The sequence below is a fragment of the Engystomops pustulosus genome, chromosome 2 (genome assembly GCF_040894005.1).
Source record: "Engystomops pustulosus chromosome 2, aEngPut4.maternal, whole genome shotgun sequence".
Taxonomy (NCBI): Eukaryota; Metazoa; Chordata; class Amphibia; order Anura; family Leptodactylidae; genus Engystomops; species Engystomops pustulosus.
In genome coordinates, this window is record NC_092412.1 from 100,519,352 (window position 1) to 100,532,027 (window position 12,676).

Here is a 12,676-nt window from a genome sequence, read left to right on the forward strand (position 1 = left end):
AGACCATTTGTTATACTGTATGTGAAGGATAAAATGAGAGGTGTGAACATGCTCCAACTACAGTGCACTTTCCCACACATCTTCTCAGAACTTACAAGTTAACTGACCAGATGGACAAGCTCCATGTACTCATTTGATGCCATAAGCTCTAGGTGCAAGGTTAGTTGAACATAAATAAATGGGGTAAACAGTTTGTTATCATCAACTGACAAGTGAATTAAAGGGGCATTCCAGGAATCAGCATAATTGATATACAAGTGGGCACTCAAAATATAAGCTAATGTGTAATTAGTTGTTATTTAAAATTTTGCTTCCCTGAGCAGAAAATGCTGCTGACATGGACTGTAATGAGGAATTAAAATGTTACTGGCCCTTTAATCAGTCCGTTAATTTCCTCCACGCGGTCCGTCGCAGAAAAGAATATGGCCGCTGGTCACATGTCCACATCACATGTCCTGCACCTGCCTGGGCAGGTCATGTGATCACCACTATGTTTGGCTATAGTCGGTTGGTTGCAGTGCATCCAGTATGGTCAGTGTTGTGGTGATGGCAGTTACACATCATTACTATGGTAACAGAGCAAGAAAACCTGTTACATCATCACTGGGAGCAGAGCATAAGTGGTAGGAGGAGTTACTGAGAACTAAAGGATCATGGAACTTGTAGTTTCCAGTGGCGGCCATCTTAGTGATAACTCCACCTACTTTAGAGATGCCATAAATTTTGTAAATAATAAAATCATATTATTTTAGCTCCATTTTGTGACTAATGACATTGAGTATTGTTGTATTTATTTATTTCATCATAGGTTTTTGTGTCAGACGTTCATATTCCCGGAATACCCCTTTAAATAGTACTGAAAGTTTGTGAGGCGTCTTATATACACAGAGGAATACTAACCTACTACAATGTATATGTGTTTATCATACATTTTACTGGATGTTGGCAGTCCTCCTCCGAAAGAACCCACAACAAAGACTGGGGCCAAACAGTTGATGTGGCAGTAAAACCCATGACTTTATAAAAAGTTATTGCAAAGCATTAGGATTATTACCTTCCTTACTCACAAACATCACAACCTGAAGTTGGTAGTACCGTATATATACTCGAGTACAGGCAGACCCCAGGTTACGTACAAGATAGGGTCCGGAGGTTTGTTCTTAAGTTGAATTTGTATGCAAGTCGAAACTGTATATTTTATAATTGAAGTTCTAGACTAATATTTCTTTTTGCCGTCGGCACACACCATGATGTCGGCAAGCGGGCGACGTCATGGTGTATGCGACATCATGGTGTCTGCTACATGGGGGCGGGCCGGCCCCATACTACTGGGAGCTGGCTGGCTATATACTGGGGGGGGGGGCAGCTGTGACCAATGCATTTACCACCCTCTGCTTATACTCGAGTCAATCGTTTTTTCCCAGTTTTTGGTGGTAAAATTAGGGGTCACTGCTTATACTCGGGTCGGCTTATACTCGAGTATATACGCAGGGAGAGGGACGCAACAGGTATGATTTCATCCCTCTTGCGTGACATCACGGGGCATGCATAATTAGCAAAGAAAATCTCACTTGCTTTAGTATCGCCAGCTTTTCAGAGGCATAACTTTAGTATATTTGGTTGACAGAGCTGGTTGAGGGCTTATTTTTTGCGTGATGAGTTTTTCTTTTCAGTGGTACCATTTTGGCGTACTTAATTTTATTAAATCATTTTTTAGTTAAGGGATTTGATGAAAAATGTACATTTTTTGGCAATTATTTTTTTTTTTACGGTGTTCACCGAGCAGGTCCAATAAGGTATCTGTTTTATCATACAGATTGTTACAGATGTAGCGATGCCAAACATGTGGTGGGGTTTATGTTTTTAGGTTTTCATACTAGATGTGTATGGGAAATGGTGGGGCTTAGGGAACTTTCACTTTATTAACTTTACTTTTTTTTTCTTTTTTACAGGTTGGCTCATATTTTGAGCCAACACACTGCAATACAAATGTATTGCTGCGATTTCACAGTTGGGTCCAGGAGGCAAGGCCTTACTGGAATGGAGATCTAATAATTAATGAATACCACTACATAGTAGGAAATCATGGACACCATGCACATAAAATAAATACATGAATAAAAAAAAACCAATGTGTAGCAATGTCAGAATATAGAGGGTTTATAGATAGTTTTCAGAGCTGCATAATCTCCTAAAATTGCACCAGGATGTGAAAATGTTGTCCACGTAGCCATGCCATTAAGTGCACATAATACATATTATTAAGCCAATGTGACTCATAGGAGGGCATGTTGTTTTATTGCAGGCACAAGTGACATCTCATCAGACGTCCATGGAATGCAGTTTAGTAGCCTTGTGTTTAGATTAGTACTAATACTCTACTATAGCCAGCATAAAAGCAGCATGTGCCAACATTGTGTAACTATACTATACATGCATTCACGTCCAATTTCCTTACTGCCTATAAATTCCAGGATAGTCAATAAAAGTAACAAGCTTTTATTCTAGGGTCTGTGAAATTGGAGACTTCATCATAAACGGCTAAGACAACACCATCAGAAGTTTCTGAGCAGAATCTTCTAATTACTGTATATAAGCTTACATTTTGGACATCTACCACCAGTATCAAGGACTGTAAACCAAGCACACTGACATTCAGGTGTGTGCCCCCTTTAACAGCATCTTCTCTTAGTTAAGCTTTTTGTGCCCTTGTTGTTGCTGAAAAATTATGCAATTGAGTCTGAGGGGTTCCAGGCTCCATTAACATGACAGGTTGAGCCCTCTCCATAGCCGGTAAGTCTTTGCTGCATAATGCTAGCACCGATTGCGTGTGTTGTCTTGGCGATCACCACCGGCAAAGCTGCCGGTGGCTTCAAAAAGATGGCAGCACATGGATGACAGCCTCAGGTCTTTCCGATAATGGAGCAGATGGCTGCGCATGACTATTCTGTTCTATTCATCTTTATGGAGCAGAGAGAGATCGCTGAGTGCCGCACTTGGAAGTGAACCGATTACTTCTACTCTGTCTTTAGACCAGTGCAAAGAGAAACTCATCAGTGTGCCGTTTTTAGAGAACAAAGAGAACATACTAACTCAGAACATACAGAACTGTGCAGTTCTGGGTTCAAGTCCCATCCAGGTCAACATCTGCAAAGAGTTAATATGTTCTCTCCTTGTTTGCATGGGTTTCTACAGGGTCCTTTGGCGTCCTCCTACACTCCAAAACATACTAGTTGGTTGATTAGATTGTGAGCGACCATGGGGACAGAGACTGGTTTGGTAAGCGCTGTGTAGCGCTGCGGAATATGTTGGCACTGTATAAAAGGATTTTTTTTTTTTAATAAGCAAATACGTTTTCCAAGATTGGATAAGGAAAGCATTTACTCTTGACTACCTTGTAAGCCCATAAAGCATTTTCAGAAAGCCTAATGACAGGACTGGGATAATACCTAATAAAATATAATATATACTGAAGGGGCTGGCAGGCTATATAATGGGTGGAAACTGATCAATGTATTTCCCACCCTAGGCTAATACTCAAGTCAATAGGTTTTCCCAGTTTTCTGTATTAAAATTGGGTACCTCAGCTTACACTCGGGTTTGCTCATCTAGCATTTACAGTAGTCTCTTTCACACATCCAAATCTAATGGACATTGAATTGATAGATTTACCTCTAAAAGGCCTCCTTCATCAAATCGAAGCACTTCAATTACATTTTCTGACTGTATAAATGCTGGAAAAAAGGAAAAAAAAAAGAAGCATTAGTATGTTTGCTAACTTCACCAAAGACATTAGATAATATTTAATGACTTCCTGTCAGAAATTCTATGATAAGTAAATAATTTCTATTCATATTTAATAATCCCGACTGTAAGATTCCTCTGCTCCTTTTCCCTCAGAGAAAAGAAAAATAATTACAAATGGAAACTGGAAAATAAGCAAATTCATTTTCAGCCCTCTTAATATCAAGCATGACTTTCAGGAAGCCGAATGACATTACGTGGGATTAAAGTCAAACCATTATATCTATTCCAGAAGGAACAGATTCCCAACTCTAGACAGTATGGTTTCAGGGTGGTTGGGTCTCTTCAGTACAGCGTAGTTTTGTATGGGTTTAGCTTTGTGAGAGGCTATTCACTAGGGTCACGGAGTAAGAGTTCTTTGCGAATTAAGGCCGCTTTGTAGGCGTGTGGAGGCTTATAGCCATTGATGCTCCCCTATGTGATTCAGGAAAATATGCATATATGTTTTCCAGGATGCGCAAGGTAAATAATCCCTATTTTTACTACATTGATAGACAGCACCCTAGTGGATTAACAATGGCTGTAAGACTGCCTTATATGGCAAAATCTCTGTAAGAAGAACTCTTACTCCCTGACCCCTCACTCAACTAAACCAGCTCCCTACGCTGTACTGAGGAGACCCAACCCTCTACAATTGGGAATCTGTTCCTTCTGGAATATATATATACTGGTTTAGCTTTAATCCCACATCATGTTAGGCTACCTGAAAGAGAGACTGGATATTAGGGGGGCTGTCAAGGTAACAAAAAGACATTGTTTTCTTTGTCCCATCCTGGAAAATGTATTTGCATATTTCCCAGAATCCCCACAGTGGAAAATCAACAGCTATACGTTTCCACACGCGTGCAAGTGGGCCTTAATTGGCAAATTTATACAATACAAGAAATGTACAATAAGAATTTCCATGCTTTTTATTGACTATTGGCTACTGAAAACGGAGAGGTTATAAAAAAAATGTACATGGTGTCCTTTTGCAGGAGTTTCTAAATTGTAAGAGGAAAGCATCATTCGAAGGATCTCTATGCATTTCTATTGCGACAGTAGACTAGCCGTCTCACATACGGCTAGGATATGGTTGAAAGCGGACCAAGTCTGTGAGAGAACCAGCAGCAAATTGCTGTACCTGTAGCTCACCATGAATGTAACAACCAGCTGCCTGCACAATATAGAGCATGTCCTTTCCCTGCCTGTGTTGTGTTATTCCCTACCCTAAGTTATTCCCTACCCTCAGCATAGGGGATAACAAGGGATCAGTATGGGTGGAGCTGTAACCTCCCTGATCACGAGAATGGGACCAGATGTTCTGCCTTCACTCAAGAGGATTAAGACCCTTGAAGACCATATACACACCTGTCGACTATTTTTACAACTATTTTATTTACAGAGACTTATGTAATTTTACCAATAGGGGTGTATTAAACAACATTTTCCTACAATTTGAGCCAGACAGTTTACATGGATGGCTATATACAGAGAACTCTCTCCTAGCTTTTAGGGCAGGACTAGCAGTGTGAGACATGAATAAGCTAAAAGCCGACAATGCCTGCGCGTCACAGCCTAATTTGCATCATTTTTAAAAATCTCTCACCGATTGTGCCGCTTCTTTACTCACTAAGAACAGTTCCACTTATTGCATAAAGAAACACACACGTACCGTAAGTGCTACCATCAGTCCTTTAACATTTTCTGAACCAAAAACAACCTACGCTCAGTTCTCACCTGTGTTGGTCAGGTTCCATTCCCATATCTATGTTGATACACCAGAAAAAAAATAGAACAGAAGCCAGCATTTTTTTCCCAGTATTATAATGGAATTGTAATGGAAGTCAATGGGTGGGGGAAGGTAAGACTTTGACCTTTAACTCTCTTTTTCCATTAAACCTAGACGCAGGTGTGAAATAAGCCTTAGAAAACTATTTTTTTTTGTTTTGTTTTTATACACACACATTTGTAGGCCACTCACTCTATTTGTAAAATTGGGTGAAAAGGTTAGTTTGCTTAGCATGGAGATGAACACCAGATTTATTATATTCTGCTTCTTAAATGTCACTGTATTCCACTTTCAGATGGACCAGGAGGTGTTACACTTAGAGAAGCTGGTTTTACTTATGTTTAATATAAATCGCTAGTGCTTGAGGTTATCCCAGCTGCATCTAATATGCCAAGAGGCACCAGCTTCTTGATGTATTTGACGGCCAGCCAAGCAACCGGACAATCAGGACCGCGATGCAATATGAGCCATGCATGCTATATCTAGTGTGTTGGCGCTGGAACACCACATGAAGGTCCACTCCACATTGAGCCTACATGTTGTAGAGGTGGTTATTGATGGTTGATGGTTTATTCCTTTCTATCACCATTTCAGAAAACCATAACTATTTTAATACTTTAGTGTATGGAGCTTTGTGTCATTTTTTGGAGGACAAGGTGTAATTTTTTTTATTGAATTCATATTGAGAACTGTACACCCGTTTAGTCAAATTTTGTGAAAAACTAACACTAAACTACAATAAAATTAGGTGAAACGCACTTGCCTGTTGTCCTCTTTAACCTGATCCGCTGTCGACACACCGAAACCGCCAACATTAAAAAATACCAGTGCAGGAATTGAGATGAAAAGGACAATGGGTAAGCATGTTTATCTTAATTATCCCTGTATTGTAGTGGTAGTTTTCCTTTGTTCTGCTTTTTGGTTATACCATTTACTGCATATTTTGCTTACTTGTAATTTTTAGACTTTAATATATCCGCATTGTCGGATAATATTTGTAAGTTAAATTGTCAATTATAACTCTAAAGAACACTAAATAAATTAGGATGTAGGTCTAGACTGGTGGCGAATACTGTTGTCCTCTGTGCGTGGGGAAGAAAATTAATATGTGTTAATCTGAACTGCACATGTCTTCTCGCATTCTCATATTCTCCATCCAGTGACTGCACATGTATTATATGATCATTCCGCACAGTACACCATGCAGCCATTTGACCTATACCTTACTGAAAGTTGTGCAGTTATTTTTACTTTCAAGACAGGCAGACCCTGGATTAACAAGTTAGGATTATCACAGCCGATACCTACCCCTTTAAAGTGATTATTACAGAGAAGTACAAGACAGATGCCACAGTAGATGTCATCCTAACAAGATGAGGATGGAGGGACAACCAAATGGTTTAGGGTTTAGTCATTTCACAAGTAATAAGATTGTTTAAAATAAATAAACACCAGCAGAGTCACCTCATTACTTTAATATTATTTTTAAGCTTTCCCCAGTATAGTATAGTATAGTGGTGGCGAACCTATGGCACTGGTGCCAGAGGCGGCAATCGGAGCCCTTTCTGTAGGCACCTAGGTCATCACCCCAGCATGAACTTCACCAGACAAGACTCAAAGAATCTTCCTACAGAATCTTCCTACAATGATAATTGTCCCTCCTCCTTTCAACTGTGTTGGTGTCCTTAGGAGGCTGAACGATTGAAAGTTGTCAAAGAACAAGGAGAAATAAATTACTGCTTAAATTGCTGTGCTGGCACTTTGCAATAAATAAGTGGCTCTTGGTTGAAGTTTGGGCACTCTGGCTCTAAAAGGTTAGCCATCACTGGTATAGTATAAGGCTGTGCAAGAGATAATATGTATTACAAAGTTTATTATACAGGCAGTCCCCGGGTTACATACAAGATAGGGACTGTAGGTTTGTTCTTAAGTTGAATTTGTATGTAAGTCGAAACTGTATATTTTATCATTGTAGTTCCCGACAATTTTTTTTTTTGCCCCAGTGACAATTGGAGTTTCAAATTTTTTTGCTGTAATAGGACCAAGAATTATCAATAAAGCTTCATTGTAGACAATTTTAAGCTGATTGTTGCAATCTGGGACTATTTTAAAGCATCCAGAGAGCTTCACCAGAGGTCACTGTGGGCAGAGGGGTCCGTCTGTAACTATGGGTTGTCTGTAAGTCGGGTGTCCTTAAGTAGGGGACCGCCTGTATATAAAACTAATATTTTTTTTTCTTCCTTCCCAGCTTCTTTTATTACAGTGTCTAAATAAGCATTTTCCGTATATAATAGATAAATACCGTATATAGTCAAGTATAAGCCGAGGTGCCTAATTTTAACACAAAAAAAAAAACAACTATTGTATAAACTGGGGGTAGATAATGCATTGGTATATATACACACACACAACAGAGAAATAAGTTAACAAAGTTTCTATTACCTTAAAGCTCTGGATTAGACAGTGAAACTTTAGACTCCTCTCCTTATCTATTTGCTATGTACAGACTTAAAACATGCTTCCAATGCTTACAGCTGAGGAAAGGGAAAGAAAACCAATAGGACAAGGAAGCATTTTACTTTATTAAAAATGTTATCATTACAAGAAAAACACACCAGAAATCAGAAATCCAAGCTGTCTATATAAGAATCAACACGGTTTCTGCATTTGCCATTAACTCTTCATTTTTACAGCAGCTATGATCTGTTACGTATCGTATGCCAATCAGGATTTTCCCCTGTGGCTCACAATGGGCCAGATATATTCAGCTCCAACTTTGTGCCCAAATTAATTCTATGCCAAGTCTGGCCAGACACAGAATTGCAGCAAAAAAACCTGTTGCAGTTCCTGCCCATGAGTCAGGGATTACAGTTATTTCATGCCTTGTACACCAGAGTACTGGCATAAATGCACCCCTATATCTCTAGTTTTCTTTCATCTCAATGCTGTTGATTGGAGGCATAGCTGCTGCGATTTCCACTCCCCTTTGGAAGATTACGTAGATGATCTATGCGCTGTATATTTATTTCTATAGTACCATCACATTCTTCACCACCTTATAAATCCCGGAGTACAGAAATAAAATAAGACCATACAGAATAATGATCATATGAAACAATAGGAGTGAAAAAAAAGCAAACAAATATAAATAAAGGGATGTAGCTTTGAAGGGTTAAGAATTGAGTTTTGGTGAAATGGAACTGAATATTACTGTGGTAAATTGTAAGCAAAACACATGAGAAAAAAAGCAAGTTTCTGTAAGGAAACAGGAAACCTTCGTACCACATAAAATAAGTACTAATGACGTGTCGCCAAGACACATACAAGGATGATATGGGTAGAGATCTATGCCCCATGACATCTAATATCTCTAGAACAAGAAGAGCCATTGCTCTCCTCCTAGTAGTTGTTTGCACACCTTAGGCTCCAGGTTTAACATAGAATTCTAATTCACTTTAAATTTCAGTCGACTGGAATTCATTTTTACAAAGAATTTAGATAAACAAATCAATGTGATAAGACAAATTGAAATTAAGCTGAAACTATTTTTCTTCATGGACTGTCATTGCGTTACTGTCATTGCGTTATCATAGTGTCTCACTAGATCTGCAAAATATTGACTTGGTACCGCAAGTTTTTCTCCTTTTATAGGCGTCTCATGGTCAAGTACAACCTATATTCCAGGAAATATATTTTATCAAAACTTTTGCCTGGTCTGGAGTTTTAAATGTATAGGTTCAACCCAACATGTACCCAGTTCTGCACATCCAAATTTTTTTTTTTATAAAGAGATTTGCCTCTTGTGTCTATTCAAATAAACATGGCATTTCCTTTTTTGGTTGCTTTGCATAAATCATAAAAAGGGACTACCGTATAATAAATACTGTAATAGGGTATATCCTCTGATCCCACAGTCCCGGATTTAATTGACTTTCACTTTAAAAATCTCTCCGAATTAATTCTTGCTATAAGAGAAGATCAGATTATCTAAAAGCTTTGAGCATCTGGGGAGGGGTGGGGATCAAAGCAGCTAGGTCTCCACCCACCAGCTTAGTGAGTTGCAAACTATAGAAATAAAGCTGCAACAAACTGGTGAAATGATATGAGTCTCCCTCACTTTGATGAGGGTGAGGAACAATGATTTGTCACCAAGTACAATATGCGAATGACTGCTGTGCTGCTTTAAAGAGATATGGCCCCTGAAAGTTAATTTGTCATTCTGTTCTACAGCTTATTCACAAACAAATAAAAATTTACTGCCCCCTTTTCTACGCAAGGACAAATAGAAATAACCATCAAATTCATCAGGGAAACATCTGCAATGAGGGATGATATGAAGTAATTTATACTATGTGATAGATCTTCTTAGGGGGGTATTCCAAGTGATGTGGTGTGAATGAACTCCCATGGAGTAACGTCCTGTAGTCTAAGGCGGCCACCAAGGCTTTAAACACCCCACAGGGTCTAATACACATATACACTCACCGGCCACTTTATTAGGTACACATGTCCAACTGCTCGTTAACACTTAATTTCTAATCAGCCAATCACATGGCGGCAACTCAGTGCATTTAGGCTTGTAGACATGGTCAAGACAATCTCCTGCAGTTCAAATCGAGCATCAGTATGGGGAAGAAAGGTGATTTGAGTGCCTTTGCACGTGGCATGGTTGTTGGTGCCAGAAGGGCTGGTCTGAGTATTTCAGAAACTGCTGATCTACTGGGATTTTCACGCACAACCATCTCTAGGGTTTACAGAGAATGGTCGGAAAAAGAAAAAACATCCAGTGAGCGGCAGTTCTGTGGGCGGAAATGCCTTGTTGATGCCAGAGGTCAGAGGAGAATGGGCAGACTGGTTCGAGCTGATAGAAAGGCAACAGTGACTCAAATCGCCACCCTTTACAACCAAGGTAGGCAGATGAGCATCTCTGAACGCACAGTACATCGAACTTTGAGACAGATGGGCTACAGCAGCAGAAGACCACACCGGGTGCCACTCCTTTCAGCTAAGAACAGGCTACAATTTGCACAAGCTCATCGAAATTGGACAGTAGAAGATTGGAAAAACGTTGCCTGGTGTGATGAGTCTCGATTTCTGCTGCGACATTCGGATGGTAGGGTCAGAATTTGGCGTCAACAACATGAAAGCATGGATCCATCCTGCCTTGTATCAACGGTTCAGGCTGGTGGTGTCATGGTGTGGGGAATATTTTCTTGGGCCCCCTGGTACCAATTGAGCATCGTTGCAACGCCACAGCCTACCTGAGTATTGTTGCTGACCATGTCCATCCCTTTATGACCACAATGTACCCAACATCTGATGGCTACTTTCAGCAGGATAATGCGCCATGTCATAAAGCTGGAATCATCTCAGACTGGTTTCTTGAACATGACAATGAGGTCACTGTACTCAAATGGCCTCCACAGTCACCAGATCTCAATCCAATAGAGCATCTTTGGGATGTGGTGGAACGGGAGATTCGCATCATGGATGTGCAGCCGACAAATCTGCGGCAACTGTGTGATGCCATCATGTCAATATGAACCAAAATCTCTGAGGAATGCTTCCAGCACCTGTTGAATCTATGCCACGAAGAATTGAGGCAGCTCTGAAGGCAAAAGGGGGTCCAATCCGTTACTAGCATGGTGTACCTAATAAAGTGGCCGGTGAGTGAGTGAGATATATATATATATATATACACACATACACATACACACACACACACACACACACACCCCGGGTTACATACAAGATAGGTTCCTTGGGTTTGTACTTAAGTTGAATTTGTATGCAAGTCAGAACTGTATATTTTATAATTGTAGCTCTAAAAAATTTTTTTTTTTGCCCTAGGGACAACTGGATTTTCAAAATTGTTTTGCTGTAATGGGACCAAGGATTATCAGTAAAGCTTCATTAGGCACCTTACAGATGATCATTGCAGCCTTCGACTAAAGTAAAGCATCCAGAGAGCTTCACCAGAGATCACAGGGGGTAGGGGGGTCCGTCTGTAACTAGGGTTTGTCTGTAAGTCGGATGTCCTTAAGTAGGGAACCGTATGTATGTATGTATGTATGCATGCATGCATACTATAAAAAATTGCACAGTCGACTCTCGGCCAGAGAAAGGTGAGGGAGACGTTCATAATTATGTAAAGAGTGAGCACCAAGCACCTTAGTAGTTACACCCGGGGGTGCCGAAGCCGCAATTATATATTTTTATAAAAAACTTATTCTTATCCACAGTTTCCTGTAAATAGAGAACCAATGCCTTTATCAGTTACACCTACCAGTGAGTGAGCTCAGCTCAAAAGTACATTTTACAAGTGGTTGATTTCCTTCAGGCCTTAAAATTACCAAAATATTTAAATGAACAACTACCTATAATATTCTGTATATCCTGAAAATCTGTAATATATATGCATTTGAGGAACTGTTCCTGAAGTGCAGTGGAGGAAAACCACACCAAAAGGAAAATGCAAGGAATGAATTGCTGCATTAAGAAAAACTATGCTCACTTTAGACAGGGCTGCCGTCATGAATGACTGCCAGAACTGCTAACCAAAGGGCAGGAGCTGATGCCCTTACAAAATGAGTAATGACATCGTAAATGCAAACTAAATACAGCTCCCTGTGTCTGCCTAAAGACTCACCTGCCACGTATGCTATGACTGTCATTGAACACGCACAGCCAGCATCTGTCACACACAATTTACATTCTAAAACTAGTCACAGCAGTGTCGTCCATGCCATGACCTAACCAAAGCCACAATAAATAGAAAGAAAATAATAATAACTGACATGACAAATTAAACAGAACTGTGAAAGATATATTTAGTCCTAGGCTCAGAATCAACCAAAACCCCCACAATATTAGTAGTATGTTAAGGGGTCCAGTCACAATGAACACAAAGTTCTGCCAGGGAAGGATAAAAAGGGGAGATTGAGTTAAGAAAACAATTCAGCTGAACTTTATATTTCTTAATTCAAAGGGAACCTGTCACCACATTTTCACAAATACACATTCTTTTAGTTAAAAATCTTTCGCTTACATCCACATAAATCACCTTTGATGCCAGGTAATAAAAGATAAGAGGGGGCATGT

General features: G+C 39.7%; 1 protein-coding gene across 3 annotated transcripts in view; it reads right to left on the minus strand.

Moving 5' to 3' along the window:
• The window catches only part of TMEM131 (transmembrane protein 131), a 116,967-nt gene that overhangs the window by 90,049 nt on the left and 14,242 nt on the right, over positions 1-12,676 (minus strand). For all 3 annotated transcript variants that reach the window (XM_072135707.1, XM_072135706.1, XM_072135705.1), the window contains exon 2: positions 3,673-3,734. In XM_072135707.1, coding sequence (XP_071991808.1) covers positions 3,673-3,734 — 62 coding nt within the window. The remainder of the gene's footprint in view (positions 1-3,672; positions 3,735-12,676) is intronic.